Consider the following 16,504-nt stretch of genomic DNA (forward strand, 5'->3'; position numbering starts at 1 on the left):
GCCGTTGTGCTGACGGAACTCATCCCCGAAGCTTTGCTGGATCGGAGCCCGGGGAGCGTCATCGAGCTGTACGTGTGCTAAGAACTCGGAGGTGCCGGAGTAACGGTGCTTGGATCGGTCGGATCGGGAAGAAGACGTACGACTACTTCCTCTACGTTGTGTCAACGCTTCCGTTGCGATCTACAAGGGTATGTAGATCATACTCTCCCCTCTCGTTGCTATGCATCACCATGATCTTGCGTGTGCGTAGGAAAATTTTGAAATTACTACGTTCCCCAACAGTGGTATCAGAGCCTAGGTTTTATGGTTTGATGTTATATGCACGAGTAGAACACAAGTGAGTTGTGGGCGATATAAGTCATACTGCCTACCAGCATGTCATACTTTGGTTCGGCGGTATTGTTGGACGAGACGACCCGGACCGACATTACGCGTACGCTTACGCGAGACCGGTTCTCCCGACGTGCTTTGCACATAGGTGGCTTGCGGGCAACAGTCTCTCCAACTTTAGTTGAACCGAGTGTGGCTATGCCCGGTCCTTGTGAAGGTTAAAACGGAGTCAAATTGACAAACTATCGTTGTGGTTTTGATGCGTAGGTGAGATTGGTTCTTACTTAAGCCCGTAGCAGCCACGTAAAACTTGCAACAACAAAGTAGAGGACGTCTAACTTGTTTTTGCAGGGCATGTTGTGATGTGATATGGTCAAGGCATGATGCTAAATTTTATTGTATGAGATGATCATGTTTTGTAACCGAGTTATCGGCAACTGGCAGGAGCCATATGGTTGTCGCTTTATTGTATGCAATGCAATCGCGATGTAATGCTTTACTTTATCACTAAGCGGTAGCGATAGTCGTGGAAGCATAAGATTGGCGAGACGACAACGATGCTACGATGGAGATCAAGGTGTCGCGCCGGTGACGATGGTGATCATGACGGTGCTTCGGAGATGGAGATCACAGGCACAAGATGATGATGGCCATATCATATCACTTATATTGATTGCATGTGATGTTTATCTTTTATGCATCTTATCTTGCTTTGATTGACGGTAGCATTATAAGATGATCTCTCACTAAATTATCAAGAAGTGTTCTCCCTGAGTATGCACCATTGCCAAAGTTCGTCGTGCCCAGACACCACGTGATGATCGGGTGTGATAAGCTCTACGTCCATCTACAACGGGTGCAAGCCAGTTTTGCACACGCAGAATACTCGGGTTATACTTGACGAGCCTAGCATATGCAGATATGGCCTCGGAACACGGAGACCGAAAGGTCGAGCGTGAATCATATAGTAGATATGATCAACATAGCGATGTTCACCAATGAAACTACTCCATCTCACGTGATGATCGGACATGGTTTAGTTGATTTGGATCACGTGATCACTTAGAGGATTAGAGGGATGTCTATCTAAGTGGGAGTTCTTAAGTAATATGATTAATTGAACTTAAATTTATCATGAACTTAGTCCCTGATAGTATCTTGCTTGTTTATGTTGATTGTAGATAGATGGCTCGTGCTGTTGTTCCGTTGAATTTTAATGCGTTCCTTGAGAAAGCAAAGTTGAAAGATGATGGTAGCAATTACACGGACTGGGTCCGTAACTTGAGGATTATCCTCATTGCTGCACAGAAGAATTACGTCCTGGAAGCACCGCTGGGTGCCAGGCCTGCTGCTGGAGCAACACCAGATGTTATGAACGTCTGGCAGAGCAAAGCTGATGACTACTCGATAGTTCAGTGTGCCATGCTTTACGGCTTAGAATCGGGACTTCAACGACGTTTTGAACGTCATGGAGCATATGAGATGTTCCAGGAGTTGAAGTTAATATTTCAAGCAAATGCCCGGATTGAGAGATATGAAGTCTCCAATAAGTTCTACAGCTGCAAGATGGAGGAGAACAGTTCTGTTAGTGAGCATATACTCAAAATGTCTGGGTATAATAATCACTTGATTCAATTGGGAGTTAATCTTCCAGATGATTGCGTCATTGACAGAATTCTCCAATCACTGCCACCAAGCTACAAGAGCTTCGTGATGAACTATAATATGCAAGGGATGAATAAGACTATTCCCGAGCTCTTCGCAATGCTGAAAGCTGCGGAGGTAGAAATCAAAAAGGAGCATCAAGTGTTGATGGTCAACAAGACCACTAGTTTCAAGAAAAAGGGCAAAGGGAAGAAGAAGGGGAACTTAAAGAAGAACGGCAAACAAGTTGCTGCTCAAGAGAAGAAACCCAAGTCTGGACCTAAGCCTGAAACTGAGTGCTTCTACTGCAAGCAGACTGGTCACTGGAAGCGGAACTGCCCCAAGTATTTGGCGGATAAGAAGGATGGCAAGGTGAACAAAGGTATATGTGATATACATGTTATTGATGTGTACCTTACTAGAGCTCGCAGTAGTACCTGGGTATTTGATACTGGTTCTGTTGCTAATATTTGCAACTCAAAACAGGGACTACGGATTAAGCGAACACTGGCAAAGGACGAGGTGACGATGCGCGTGGGAAATGGTTCCAAAGTCGATGTGATCGCGGTCGGCACGCTACCTCTACATCTACCTTCGGGATTAGTATTAGACCTAAATAATTGTTATTTGGTGCCTGCGTTGAGCATGAACATTATATCTGGATCTTGTTTGATGCGAGACGGTTATTCATTTAAATCAGAGAATAATGGTTGTTCTATTTATATGAGTAATATCTTTTATGGTCATGCACCTTTGAAGAGTGGTCTATTTTTGATGAATCTCGATAGTAGTGATACACATATTCATAATGTTGAAGCCAAAAGATGCAGAGTTGATAATGATAGTGCAACTTATTTGTGGCACTGCCGTTTAGGTCATATCGGTGTAAAACGCATGAAGAAACTCCATACTGATGGGCTTTTGGAACCACTTGATTATGAATCACTTGGTACTTGCGAACCGTGCCTCATGGGCAAGATGACTAAAACACCGTTCTCCGGTACTATGGAGAGAGCAACAGATTTGTTGGAAATCATACATACAGATGTATGTGGTCCGATGAATATTGAGGCTCGTGGCGGATATCGTTATTTTCTCACCTTCACAGATGATTTAAGCAGATATGGGTATATCTACTTAATGAAACATAAGTCTGAAACATTTGAAAAGTTCAAAGAATTTCAGAGTGAAGTTGAAAATCATCGTAACAAGAAAATAAAGTTTCTACGATCTGATCGTGGAGGAGAATATTTGAGTTACGAGTTTGGTGTACATTTGAAAAATTGTGGAATAGTTTCGCAACTCACGCCACCCGGAACACCACAGCGTAATGGTGTGTCCGAACGTCTAATCGTACTTTATTAGATATGGTGCGATCTATGATGTACCGCTATCGTTTTGGGGTTATGCTCTAGAGACGGCCGCATTCACGTTAAATAGGGCACCATCAAAATCCGTTGAGACGACGCCTTATGAACTATGGTTTGGCAAGAAACCAAAGTTGTCGTTTCTTAAAGTTTGGGGCTGCGATGCTTATGTGAAAAAGCTTCAACCTGATAAGCTCGAACCCAAATCGGAGAAATGTGTCTTCATAGGATACCCAAAGGAGACTGTTGGGTACACCTTCTATCACAGATCCGAAGGCAAGACATTCGTTGCTAAGAATGGATCCTTTCTAGAGAAGGAGTTTCTCTCGAAAGAAGTGAGTGGGAGGAAAGTAGAACTTGACGAGGTAACTGTACCTGCTCCCTTATTGGAAAGTAGTACATCACAGAAAACTGTTTCAGTGACACCTACACCAGTTAGTGAGGAAGCTAATGATGATGATCATGAAACTTTGGATCAAGATACTACTGAACCTCGTAGATCAACCAGAGTGAGATCCGCACCAGAGTGGTACGGTAATCCTGTTCTGGAAGTCATGCTACTAAATCATGATGAACCTACGAACTATGAAGAAGCGATGGTGAGCCCAGATTCCACAAAATGGCTTGAAGCCATGAAATCTGAGATGGGATCCATGTATGAGAACAAAGTATGGACTTTGGTTGACTTGCCCGATGATCGGCAAGCAATTGAGAATAAATGGATCTTCAAGAAGAAGACTGACGCTGACGGTAATATTACTGTCTATAAAGCTCGACTTGTCGCAAAAGGTTTTCAACAACTTCAAGGGATTGACTATGATGAGACCTTCTCACCTGTAGCGATGCTTAAGTCTGTCCGAATCATGTTAGCAATTGCCGCATTTTATGATTATGAAATTTGGCAGATGGATGTCAAAACTGCATTCCTGAATGGATTTCTGGAAGAAGAGTTGTATATGATGCAACCAGAAGGTTTTGTCGATCCAAAGGGAGCTAACAAAGTATGCAAGCTCCAGCGATCCATTTATGGACTGGTGCAAGCCTCTCGGAGTTGGAATAAACGCTTTGATAGTGTGATGAAAGCATTTGGTTTTATACAGACTTTTGGAGAAGCCTGCATTTACAAGAAAGTGAGTGGGAGCTCTGTAGCATTTCTGATATTATATGTAGATGACATATTACTGATTGGAAATGATATAGAATTTCTGGATAGCATAAAGGGATACTTGAATAAGAGTTTTTCAATGAAAGACCTCGGTGAAGCTGCTTATATATTAGGCATTAAGATCTATAGAGATAGATCAAGACGCCTAATTGGACTTTCACAAAGCACATACCTTGACAAAGTTTTGAAAAAGTTCAAAATGGATCAAGCAAAGAAAGGGTTCTTGCCTGTGTTACAAGGTGTGAAATTGAGTAAGACTCAAAGCCCGACCACTGCAGAAGATAGAGAGAAAATGAAAGATGTTCCCTATGCTTCAGCCATAGGCTCTATCATGTATGCAATGCTGTGTACCAGACCTGATGTGTGCCTTGCTATAAGTTTAGCAGGGAGGTACCAAAGTAATCCAGGAATGGATCACTGGACAGCGGTCAAGAACATCCTGAAATACCTGAAAAGGACTAAGGATATGTTTCTCATATATGGAGGTGACAAAGAGCTCATCGTAAAAGGTTACGTTGATGCAAGCTTTGACACTGATCCGGACGATTCTAAATCGCAAACCGGATACGTGTTTACATTAAACGGTGGAGCTGTCAGTTGGTGCAGTTCTAAACAAAGCGTCGTAGCGGGATCTACATGTGAAGCGGAATACATAGCTGCTTCGGAAGCAGCAAATGAAGGAGTCTGGATGAAGGAGTTCATATCCGATCTAGGTGTCATACCTAGTGCATCGGGTCCAATGAAAATCTTTTGTGACAATACTGGTGCAATTGCCTTGGCAAAGGAATCCAGATTTCACAAGAGAACCAAGCACATCAAGAGACGCTTCAATTCCATCCGGGATCTAGTCCAGGTGGGAGACATAGAGATTTGCAAGATACATACGGATCTGAATGTTGCAGACCCGTTGACTAAGCCTCTTCCACGAGCAAAACATGATCAGCACCAAGGCTCCATGGGTGTTAGAATCATTACTGTGTAATCTAGATTATTGACTCTAGTGCAAGTGGGAGACTGAAGGAAATATGCCCTAGAGGCAATAATAAAGTTATTATTTATTTCCTTATATCATGATAAATGTTTATTATTCATGCTAGAATTGTATTAACCGGAAACATAATACATGTGTGAATACATAGACAAACAGAGTGTCACTAGTATGCCTCTACTTGACTAGCTCATTAATCAAAGATGGTTATGTTTCCTAACCATAGACAAAATAGTTGTTATTTGATTAATGGGATCACATCATTAGTTGAATGATCTGATTGACATGACCCATTCCATTAGCTTAGCACCCGATCGTTTAGTATGTTGCTATTGCTTTCTTCATGACTTATACATGTTCCTATGACTATGAGATTATGCAACTCCCGTTTACCGGAGGAACACTTTGGGTGCTACCAAACGTCACAACGTAACTGGGTGATTATAAAGGAGTACTACAGGTGTCTCCAAAGGTAGATGTTGGGTTGGCGTATTTCGAGATTAGGATTTGTCACTCCGATTGTCGGAGAGGTATCTCTGGGCCCTCTCGGTAATGCACATCACATAAGCCTTGCAAGCATTACAACTAATATGTTAGTTGTGAGATGATGTATTACGGAACGAGTAAAGAGACTTGCCGGTAACGAGATTGAACTAGGTATTGGATACCGACGATCGAATCTCGGGCAAGTAACATACCGATGACAAAGGGAACAACGTATGTTGTTATGCGGTCTGACCGATAAAGATCTTCGTAGAATATGTAGGAGCCAATATGGGCATCCAGGTCCCGCTATTGGTTATTGACCGGAGATGTGTCTCGGTCATGTCTACATTGTTCTCGAACCGTAGGGTCCGCACGCTTAAAGTTACAATGACAGTTATTATGAGTTTATGCATTTTTGATGTACCGAAGTTTGTTCGGAGTCCCGGATGTGATCACGGACATGACGAGGAGTCTCGAAATGGTCGAGACGTAAAGATTGATATATTGGAAGCCTATATTTGGACATCGGAATCGTTCCGGGTGAAATCGGCATTTTTCCGGAGTACCGGGGGGTTACCGGAACCCCCCCCGGGGGTTTATTGGGCCTACATGGGCCTTGAGGGAGAAGAGAGAAGGAGGCAAGAGGTGGCCGCGCGCCCCTCCCCTTCCTAGTCCGAATAGGACAAGGGAAGGGGGGCGGCGCCCCCCCCCCTTTTCCTTCCTCTCTTCCACCTCTTTCCCCTCTCTCCTTGTCCAACTAGGAGTCCTACTCCCGGTGGGAGTAGGACTCCCCCTTGGCGCGCCCACCTTGGCCGGCCGCCCCCTCTCCCTGGCTCCTTTATATACTGAGGCAAGGGGCACCCTAGAACACACAAGTTGATCCTCGTGATCGTTCCTTAGCCGTGTGCGGTGCCCCCTGCCACCATATTCCACCTCGGTCATATCGTTGTAGTGCTTAGGCGAAGCCCTGCGTCGGTAGAACATCATCATCGTCACCATGCCGTTGTGCTGACGGAACTCATCCCCGAAGCTTTGCTGGATCGGAGCCCGGGGAGCGTCATCGAGCTGTACGTGTGCTAAGAACTCGAAGGTGCCGGAGTAACGGTGCTTGGATCGGTCGGATCGGGAAGAAGACGTACGACTACTTCCTCTACATTGTGTCAACGCTTCCGTTGCGATCTACAAGGGTATGTAGATCATACTCTCCCCTCTCGTTGCTATGCATCACCATGATCTTGCGTGTGCGTAGGAAAATTTTGAAATTACTACGTTCCCCAACAAAGGTGTCGGTGAAGTCCATGCCGTCGCATTGCCGAAAGCCACGAACGACCCAACACGCCTTGTAGCGGTCCAGGGTGCCATCAGGACGAAGCTTGTGTTTGAAGACCCACTTCCCGGTGATCATGTTGGCGTGTCGGGGTCGGAACAAGCTGCCAAGTCCGGTTCCGCTGCAAAGCGTCGAACTCCTCCTGCATCGCGGCCATCCATAGGGGATCGCGAAGAGCGGCCCGAACCGAGGACGGCAGCGGAGAAGGTGCGGATGTCGAGGCGGTGCAGACGTATTCATCCACAGAGTAACACGAGCTCGGGAGGAATACGCCTGTACGCGAGCGCGTGACAGGGCCAGCCGTGGGAACAGCCGCGGGTGGGGGCGAAGCAGTAGGTGCACCCCCGGAGGAGACCGACCCATCCGACAGGGCCGGTGCAACGGGAGACGGCGGCGAGGCCACCGCAGCATCCACGGCAGCCGCGAGAGAGGCGGCCCGAGCCGGAGACGGGGCCGCGATGGAGAGCGGAGAGGCCGCGGCGACGTGTGACCGAGGCGGCGTCGGTGTAGCGCCATGCAAGGCCAGCCCAGCATGCGGAGAAGGGGACCGATGCGGCGTCGATGCGGCTCCAGACGAAGCGGGCCCATCATGCAGAGATGATGGGGGTGTCAAGCTCGAGGAGGGAGCCACGGACGTCTCCGATCCAGAGGAGGGCGCCGCAGGCGGGGGCGCCGGAGCACCCAAGGCCGACAGCGGGCGACGGCGCGGAGGGGGACCCGCCACGGGAGAGGAAGACGGTGCCACCTATTCCTTTGCAAAGGGAAAAACAAGCTCATCAAAGTACATGTGCCGGGAGGTGATGACACGGTGAGACACGGGGTCATAGCGGCGATAATCCTTAGTGTTGGCCGGGTAACCAAGGAAGACACATGGAACGGAACGAGGAGCGAGTTTATGAGGTGCGGTGGCGGTGGTGTTAGGGTAGCAACGGCAACCGAAAATGCGGAGACCGTCGTAGGAGGGAGGAGTGCCATAAAGAAGATGGTGAGGCGCATAGTTCCAGCGCGGATGACACAGCTGGAGGTTAATGAGGAGGGTGGCGGTGGCGAGGGCATCTGGCTAAAACTGGGAGGGCATATAGGCATGGAAAAGAAGAGTACGCACACACTCATTGAGGGTGCGTAGGATGCGCTCGGCACGGCCATTCTGCTGGGATGTGTATGGATACGTGAGGCGAAACATAGTGCCATGGGAAGAAAGAAGGTGGCGAATGGTGAGGTTGTCAAATTCTTTGCCGTTGTCGGTCTAAAGTGCGAGTATGGGCCGCCCGGACTGTGTGGAGACATAAGCATAAAATGCAATGAGGGCGGCGGGAACATCAGTTTCCTACGAAGAGGAAACGTCCACACAAAGTGAGAGTAATCATCCAGTATAACAAGATAGTAGAGATAACCAGAAATACTGGGTACTGGAGAGGTCCATACATCACTGTGAATTAACTCAAACGGAAAAGAAGCAACTGTGGAGGAGGAACTAAAAGGAAGGCAAACATGTTTTCCTAACTGGCAGGCTTCACAGGAGTGAGCGGTCGTTTTATTACATGAAAAAGAAAATCCCCTCATTATTTGACGAAGTGAAGAAGTGCTAGGATGCCCAAGGCGAGCATGCCAAAGATCGACGCCGGCAGAAAGAGCTCGAGGACCACACGGAGATGACGGCGACTGAACTGGGTAGAGGTCGCCGGGACTATCACAGCGGTGAAGAATCATCCTGGTGCGAGCGTCCTTAACAGAAAAGCCAACTTCGTCAAATTCCATAGTTACAGAATTGTCACGAGAAAGATTACGAACGGAAACTAAGTTCTGAATTAGGTGAGGAGAAACTCTGACATTATTAAGAGAGAGAGGTCTAGAGTTAGAGGGAAAATGAGCAGAACCGACATGACATATGGGAAGACCAACACCGTTGCCGATGATGATGCGAGAGGGAGTGGAAGTGGGATAGATGGAGGAGAGGTTACCCGGATGAGCGGTGGCACCGGAGTCCATAATCCAATCGCAGCCACCACCGGAGTAGGGTGGCGGCTGCTGAAGCGCCGCTAGGAGCGCCGGGTTGTAGCCAGGGGCGCCGCCATAGCCTGGGGCGCCATACGCGCCAGGGGCTCCATACGCATGATACACACCGTAGGGGGGCGCGACGGGAGGGGCGGGAGGGCCGCCGTAGGCGCCAAGGGGCGCAGCCAGAAGGGCCTGGTGCGTGCTCGGGTGGAGGGTCGCGGCACCGGCATGCTGTATGCATGCACGGCCCCTGTCCAGGGGTTGTACCCTCCGGCCTAGGGTGGTGGGGGCTGCTGCCCATCGTAGCGCTGTTGTGGAGGTTGACCGCCGCCGCCGCCACCGCCACCTTTTCCTCCTCCTTGGCGCTGGCCACCGCGGCAGCGGCGACGGTTGTCGCCATTCCCAGCGTTGCGCGGTGGTTGGGGCGGCTGAGGCGCCGGCGGGGGCAGCGGGTGCGGCGGGACGGCCGGAGGACGAGGCGTCGGTGGTGGTGTAGAAGCGCCGTGGGAGAGGCCGGCGGCGAGGGCGGTGTGGGCAGCGCGGGTGCGTAGTTGCTTCATCCGCCGCTCCTCAAGACGAAGATAGGCCACCGCCCGCTCGTAGGTGGGGTTGGCTATGAGGGTGAGGTTGGATGCGGCGTTGCCGAAGTCCTCATTGAGGCCGGCGGTGAGCGTCGAGAGGAGAAGCTCATCTCCAACCTTGAACCCGACGTCGTTGAGCTCGTCGGAGGGGGTCTTGAGCCGGAGACAGTAGGCGTTGAGGTGGAGTCGTTTTGGTGACACCCAAAAAATTCCTGCTGCAAGAAAACAATCCGTTGAAGCTTGTTGTCGGTGAAGAGGCCATTGATCTTGGTCCACACCGTGTAGGCATCGTCCCCTTCGCGAACGATGGTGTGGAAGATGTCCGGAGAGACGGTGAGGAAGAACCACCGGATGAGGGTGGCGTCGATGGCCAGCCAGTTGGCGTCGTGGTTGCCGGCGAAGAAGTTGGAGAGGATGTCCACATGATCATGAAGATTGTACTCACGGAAAAGAAGGTTGAAATAGTTTTTCCAGGCATAGTAGTTGGCGGCGGCAAGGGGCTCGTCGGGCTTGGTTCCGTAGGAGGAATCGAACGGGTTGCTCGGACCGGAGGAGGACCTAGCCGACATGGCTGCGAGGTGGTTCGGCGGTGCGGGTGCAGCGGCTCGGGGGTGCGGGAAGAGGGAAGGGCGGCACGGGGGAAGGGCAGCGGCGCGAGGGTGGATCGGGAAGAAGCGGCGCGGAGAGAGGGGCGGCTCGGGCTTGGGTAGTGTTTAGGGTAGAGGGACGGCTCGGGCTCGGGTAGGGTTTAGGGTAGAGGGGCGGCTCGGGCTCGGGTAGGGTTTAGGGTTTGGGTGGTCGGCGGCTCGGGTAGAGGAAGGGCGGCGGCTCGGGTAGAGGAAGGGCGGCGGCTCGGGGTTAGGAGGGAGGTGGGAGGCGTGCGGCGGGAGGTTGTGGTGGGAGGGAGGCGGCGGCACGGGCAGCGCAAGCGGAGGCGGCTAGGAGAGGCCACGGCGGCGCGGCTAGGGCTGGGATCGAGGGTTTAGGCTGATACCATGTAGAGGAATATGATGCAACTCTCAATGTATAGAGCAGTCATATCCTTAACTATACACAAGGAGGAAGACTTGGAGTACAAGAATACACGTGCTAAATACATATACTCAACAGAATGGACATGGATATGCCATTTGTATATTAGTTTGTAGAGAAATAGAAGAAAAAACTGATTTTAGTTGAAGATGTTACGGAGCCTGCTAAAGCACCTCAACAATGAACCTCCCCTAAATTATAGGGATACCCCGTAAAGTAAATCGCTTTTAGGGGAGTTTTTTATGCAACTTGTTGGAAATGCTCTAGGAATTTTAAGACAATTGACCGCTGGTGTGGTGATAATAGTGGAGACTGATTGTTCATTCATTTATGCAAAGTCATTATTTTTGAAATTCTCAGGGAGCTGAAAGCTTGCTGATCCCATTCCACTTCAGAATAAAAACCATGTAAGAACAGCAAATTTTCTCAAGTATGCAAATGAAGTACTCTAGGAAGGGTGCTGCTGTGAAAGACCAAAGTTGTGTCGTTGAGCAGTTGGCTCAGCCATTAAAACAGGTGAATGAATTGTGTATCTGGAGAAATTACGTCTGTAAAGTCATTTTGTCTATGAGTGATTAATGAAGCAAGAATATACTTTACAAGGGATTATAAAGCACAGTATTTCAAGTGATTATACAACACAATATTCACACAAAATAGCATACCACTGGGTATTAACATGGGATCATTATATAAATTTCCCTGAATAATTTCAGAAATCCTTATTTTTCTAAATTTCCCTGAATTATTATCCTGCATCTGTATTCAATCAAAAATTAACTTGGAAAGAAAGAAAGGGCAAAAATGCATCTTTACTGTCTGCTTTTTCATCCACATTCATATTCGAATCAGTATGAAAAGATCAAACATTCTCTTGTCTGAGAATCTACGCATTTTCTTTGTTATTTCAAATCCTGGTCACTTCAGAAATTTCCTTAAGAAGAAATAAAGTTTAATACCTAGTTTTCAGAAGGCCAAATAGAAAATAAAAACAAACAAGACCAGATGACGTTTCAGCCTTCTGGGCTTGACGCAGCAGTTCCCTTGGACATGATGCCTGATCTGAACTCTTTACAAAACCTTCCACTGCTGCAAGAAAAAGGAGACTTTCATCAGTAAGCGTTGCAGGCTTAGTTAATTTTACTATCGTCACGAACCAACAAAAACACCGGATGAGACCCGCAAAACCAAAATGCAGCAAGCAATTGATTTCAATACTTCTGCACAAACAAATCCTCTAATAGATCAGGCATTCCCCTACCATTTGAATCTTAAAGGGTCACGAATGCCCAGGATTGAACGTTTCAACAGTTGAGCTATGTTATTAGGACTACAAAGAAATAGAAATTTCTAACAAGGAGAAAGTTTTATCTCACGCGGCAGGTATCACTTAAGATTTTAGGCTGTACTGGCATGAATAATCAGGACTAATTATTCTGGCAGCAGAAATTGCTGAAGACATATTGCAGAGAAGAAAGAAGGAATATATTTATCTAAGACTTCCCTACAATATGGCTGTAACTATATATACATACAATAACTTTAACAAAAAAAAGTTGAGCATGTTATAATCTGAAAAACAGGAGAAAATAATTTCAAGCCACATGGTCTACCTCCTTCGCATAAAGCAACGGGCAAGGATGTGTGCTGGGATTCGACGGCCAGCTTTGTTCTTCAGACCCCTGCCTCTGCATTCCCAGAACCTGTAACAAGCAATACTAATCAGCACAGGGCTCTGGCTTCAATGTAAGTTCAGAAAAAAATATTTCAGCGACACGTGGTTTTTGGAAAATTCAAATTGAATAAGCCGATTGACCATATTTTAGTTGGACTAACATTCATGTAAAACTTTCGACCATTTGTTCAAATTGAAAACCTTTAAAACTGAAATTTCAGTGGGGCCTGAAACATTTCTGAAATCAAAATTTAGAACCATTTCTCAGGCGTGGTTTTTGGAAAATTCAAATTGAATAAGCCGATTGACCATATTTTAGTTGGACTAACATTCATGTAAAACTTTCGACCATTTGTTCAAATTGAAAACCTTTAAAACTGAAATTTCAGTGGGGCCTGAAACATTTCTGAAATCAAAATTTAGAACCATTTCTCAGGCCAGTGGTACGCTATTGGTAAGAAAATGAAATTATGAAAGAATTTGATGAGACATTGAAACTAAGCAATCAAGTGTATGTAGTAGTAGTACCTAGGACCAAGAGATAGGATGTACTCCCTCCATTCCAAAATAGATGACTCAACTTTGTACTAACTTCGTATAAAGTTAGTATAAAGTTGGGTCATCTATTTTGGAATGGAGGGAGTAGGTGCGATCGAAGGGGCAACGAGGTGGTGCTCGATTCTTGGATTTGAGCTCCGGGCACTTGGCGACCCACTTCATGATGGCCTCCACTGCCCCGGGATGGATGTGCGCATACAGCCTTGAGGCCCTGCAATGGAAGGCAGGCAAAGCTCGATGAAGCTGAACTCTTGTCATGTCCATTGCCACGGCGACAGTAATTTGCAAGCAGCAGCAATTGGTGGATGGGAGATTGGAGACTCACTTGTCTGGGTCGGAGCGCATGGAGTCGAGGACGCGGCGGACAGCGTGCAGCTCGGGGTGGGCGAGGAGGCCGGCCTCGGCGCGTCGGAAGGAAGCGGCGGGGACGGTGCTGGCCTCCCCGACGGCGAACTTGGACATGACGCCGAAGATGCGGATGCGCGTGAGGACGAGGCTGGCCAGCCGGCTGGCCACGTACGCCTCGGCTTCCGCCCACTTGTCCTGGGCCAGCAGCAGCCGCAGGTACTCCGGCATGAAGGACACGCCCGTCTCCTGCTCCAGCCTGCAATGCACGAGAAACTCTGCCTTGAATCATGCACGCATCGTTTCAATTGGTGTCTCCGGTTGGTTTCCGCCGGCAGCAAACATGAGATTCTGTATGGACATGGCCGGATCAAAGTGACGAGGGTAAGAGAGACGTACGCGTGTGCGGTGTCGGAGAGATCCCAGCGCCTGAGGAAGCAGAGGAGCGGACGGAGACGGAGCGACGTCAGGCCGGCGACGTCGCCGTGGAAAGGCCTCATCGCTCTGCTCTCTCCCGGCGCTTCTCTTGATCTTTCCTCTGCTTTGCGCCTCCCTTCTTATTTCGGTTCCCGGGGAGGGAGAGGGGTGGACACCGGGAGAGCTCCTATGCGCCGCTCGTTGCGGCGAATTGTCGAGCGGACACACGTGCGCGTCTCCAGCTGGGCCGGCCCATTATCGCAACGCAGTGAAAAAAAAATCGAAACAACTGCACTCGAGGGAGGGATCGAACCATGGACCTCCATCTTCCCACACACGAACCTAGCCAACGCGATAGACAAACTTTCTTGATTTGCCATGGCGCGCGAAGCTAAAGGTAATGAATATCCAAACATTTTCTCAAATTCCTACCATGAAAATTATTTTGAAAAAGAACACTTTTAAAGCGAACACCTTCCAAATTTTAGAAGAAAAACTAAAAAGATTGAACAAAGTTTTGATAAAATAAACACTTTTTAAAATCCCGAACATTATTTGAATTCAGGGAGAAATTTTTTGAAATCAAGAACAAAATTTGAACATGAACATTTTTTAAAGCATGAACATTTTTTTAATCTTGAAAACAAATTCTGAAACAGAGAACAAATGGTGAAGCGCGGAAAAAAATTTAAAGCATGCACTTTTTTTGAATCTTGAGAACAAATTTTGAAACGTAGAACAAATTTGGAAGCACGAAAAATTTCTTAAAGCACGAACATTTTTTGAATATTGAGAACAAATTTTGAAACAGAGAACAAATTTGGAAGCGCGAACATTTTCTGAAAACGTGAACAAAAAAAATTGAAGTCTGGTACATTATACTAATTTCGAAAGTTTAAACTTTTTTGTGTAACGAGAAATTTTTTTGAATTTTGAGAACATTTTTTAAAAAACTGAACATTTTATGGAAGGCAAAAAAAATGAATATTTTGAAAAAAAAGAGAAAGGAAAAGAAATGAAATAAGAAACCAAAGAAAGAAAATAAGCATAAAAAACGAAAAAGGAAGAAAATGAAAAATAAACAGAAATAAATTTGAAAATCTAAAGAATAAAAAGGAAATAGAAAGAGAAGAAAAAGGAATTGAAAATGAAATAAAGAAACAGGAAAACAAAGAAAGAAGAAAGAAAAAAGAGAAAAAAAGAAACAGAAAAAGAAAAAAAACCAATGAAAAATCGGTTCAAGAACCTTCTGGAAGGTTCCCAAAACCGGTCAGGAAACCTTCCAGAAAGTAACCAAAACCAGATACTGTAGCGCGTGTACTATCTTGTAGTTGGGCCGGCCGTTCGCTCGACATTCTGCCGCAGTGAGCGTCCGTTAGAATATTCCAGACACCGGAGAGGGTGGAGAAGGGTTTATGGGCCACCTGAGAGCTTATTGGGCTGGGGGCTATAGTTCTTTAAGAAGGCTGGGGCATAGTTAGAGACAGCGGAAGCCTCGCGTCGGGTAGAGCCCCAGAGGGGCCGGCCCAGCTGCACGGGAGGCCACGGTCTGTTTTTTTCTTTCTGTTTTCTGTTCTAGTTTTTGCTTTATTTTTGTACTACTTTTCTTTATACTTTACAATATATATATATATATATAACGCACTTCAAAAACACATTTTAAAAGTCTTGAACAAGTATTTGAAAAAAATATTGAATAAGTATTAAAAAATGTTGAACGAGTATTTGAAAAATGTCGAACAAGTATTTGAAAAAGGTCGAATAAGTATTAAAAATATTGAACAGGTATTTGAAAAATATTGAATAAGTATTAGAAATGTTGAATGAGTATTTGAAAATGTTTAACAAGTATTTGAAAATGTCAAATATGTATTAAAAATGGTGAACTAGTATTTGAAAAATGTTGAATAAGTATTAAAAATGTTGAACAAGTATTTGAAAATGTTGAATAAGTATTAAAATGTTTAACAAGTATTCAAAAGATATTGAATAAGTGTTCAGACAATGTTGAACGTGTGTACAAAAAATGATGATCACTTATTTAAAAATGTTTTTGACATATACGAAAATGAAGAGTGAAACCGAGAAGAAAATTAAGAAAAAAAATGGAGAAGAAAAAAGAAAACCAAACAAAAAATGGAGAAGAAAACCAAAAAACACAATAAACCAAAAACATGAAAAGTAAATGAAAAAATAATGAAAGAAAATAAACATCCCGGAAAAAAATCCAAAGAAACCCACGCTCGTTTTCCTCAATTACAACCCACCCTACTATTGATCAGAATACTGGCAATAGCCTATGGCTAGCACCGCTGAACTCTATCGAGGAGATCATGGTTTGAGTCCCTCGTGTCACTTCGTTTTCTCTATTTTCCTTTGAAGTGGGCTGACCCGTTATTGCTTAAACTCGCAGCGAGAGTTCCCTACGGGCTCACTTAATACGAGAAATAGCATTTGCGTAGTTAGAGAGGCCAAAATCATCATCGAGGCAACTTTGGAAAACACAGGTGCCACGAAAGGTTAGAATGTTCCTATGGAGATTGGCCAGTCACTCACATCCCACCAATGATGTTCGCTGTAACAGAAAGATG

General features: G+C 46.2%; 1 protein-coding gene across 1 annotated transcript; it reads right to left on the reverse strand.

The window, feature by feature from the left end:
- Nucleotides 1-12,592: 12,592 nt before the first annotated feature.
- Nucleotides 12,593-14,008, reverse strand: LOC123101250 (uncharacterized). The gene is made up of 6 exons (XM_044522784.1): nt 13,896-14,008; nt 13,477-13,755; nt 13,244-13,362; nt 12,923-12,988; nt 12,755-12,820; nt 12,593-12,621 (listed from the first exon to the last, which is right to left on the reverse strand). Exons 1-6 carry the CDS (start codon nt 13,994-13,996, stop codon nt 12,593-12,595), a joined length of 660 nt encoding a protein of 219 aa, XP_044378719.1. The 5' UTR covers nt 13,997-14,008.
- Between the last annotated feature and the right edge of the window lie 2,496 nt (nt 14,009-16,504).

Source organism: Triticum aestivum, chromosome 5A (assembly GCF_018294505.1).
Source record: "Triticum aestivum cultivar Chinese Spring chromosome 5A, IWGSC CS RefSeq v2.1, whole genome shotgun sequence".
Classification (NCBI taxonomy): domain Eukaryota; kingdom Viridiplantae; phylum Streptophyta; class Magnoliopsida; order Poales; family Poaceae; genus Triticum; species Triticum aestivum.

Excerpts from the sequence above, each read along its gene's own strand:
- LOC123101250 (XM_044522784.1), bottom strand. The coding sequence starts at position 13,996 with ATGAGGCCTTTCCACGGCGACGTCGCCGGCCTGACGTCGCTCCGTCTC. Across the intron at positions 13,363-13,476 it reads ATGCGCTCCGACCCAGACAA|GGCCTCAAGGCTGTATGCGC; the intron begins GTGAGTCTCCAA and ends CTTCCATTGCAG. Across the intron at positions 12,989-13,243 it reads ACCTCGTTGCCCCTTCGATC|GCCCCACTGAAATTTCAGTT; the intron begins GCACCTACTCCC and ends GAAATGTTTCAG.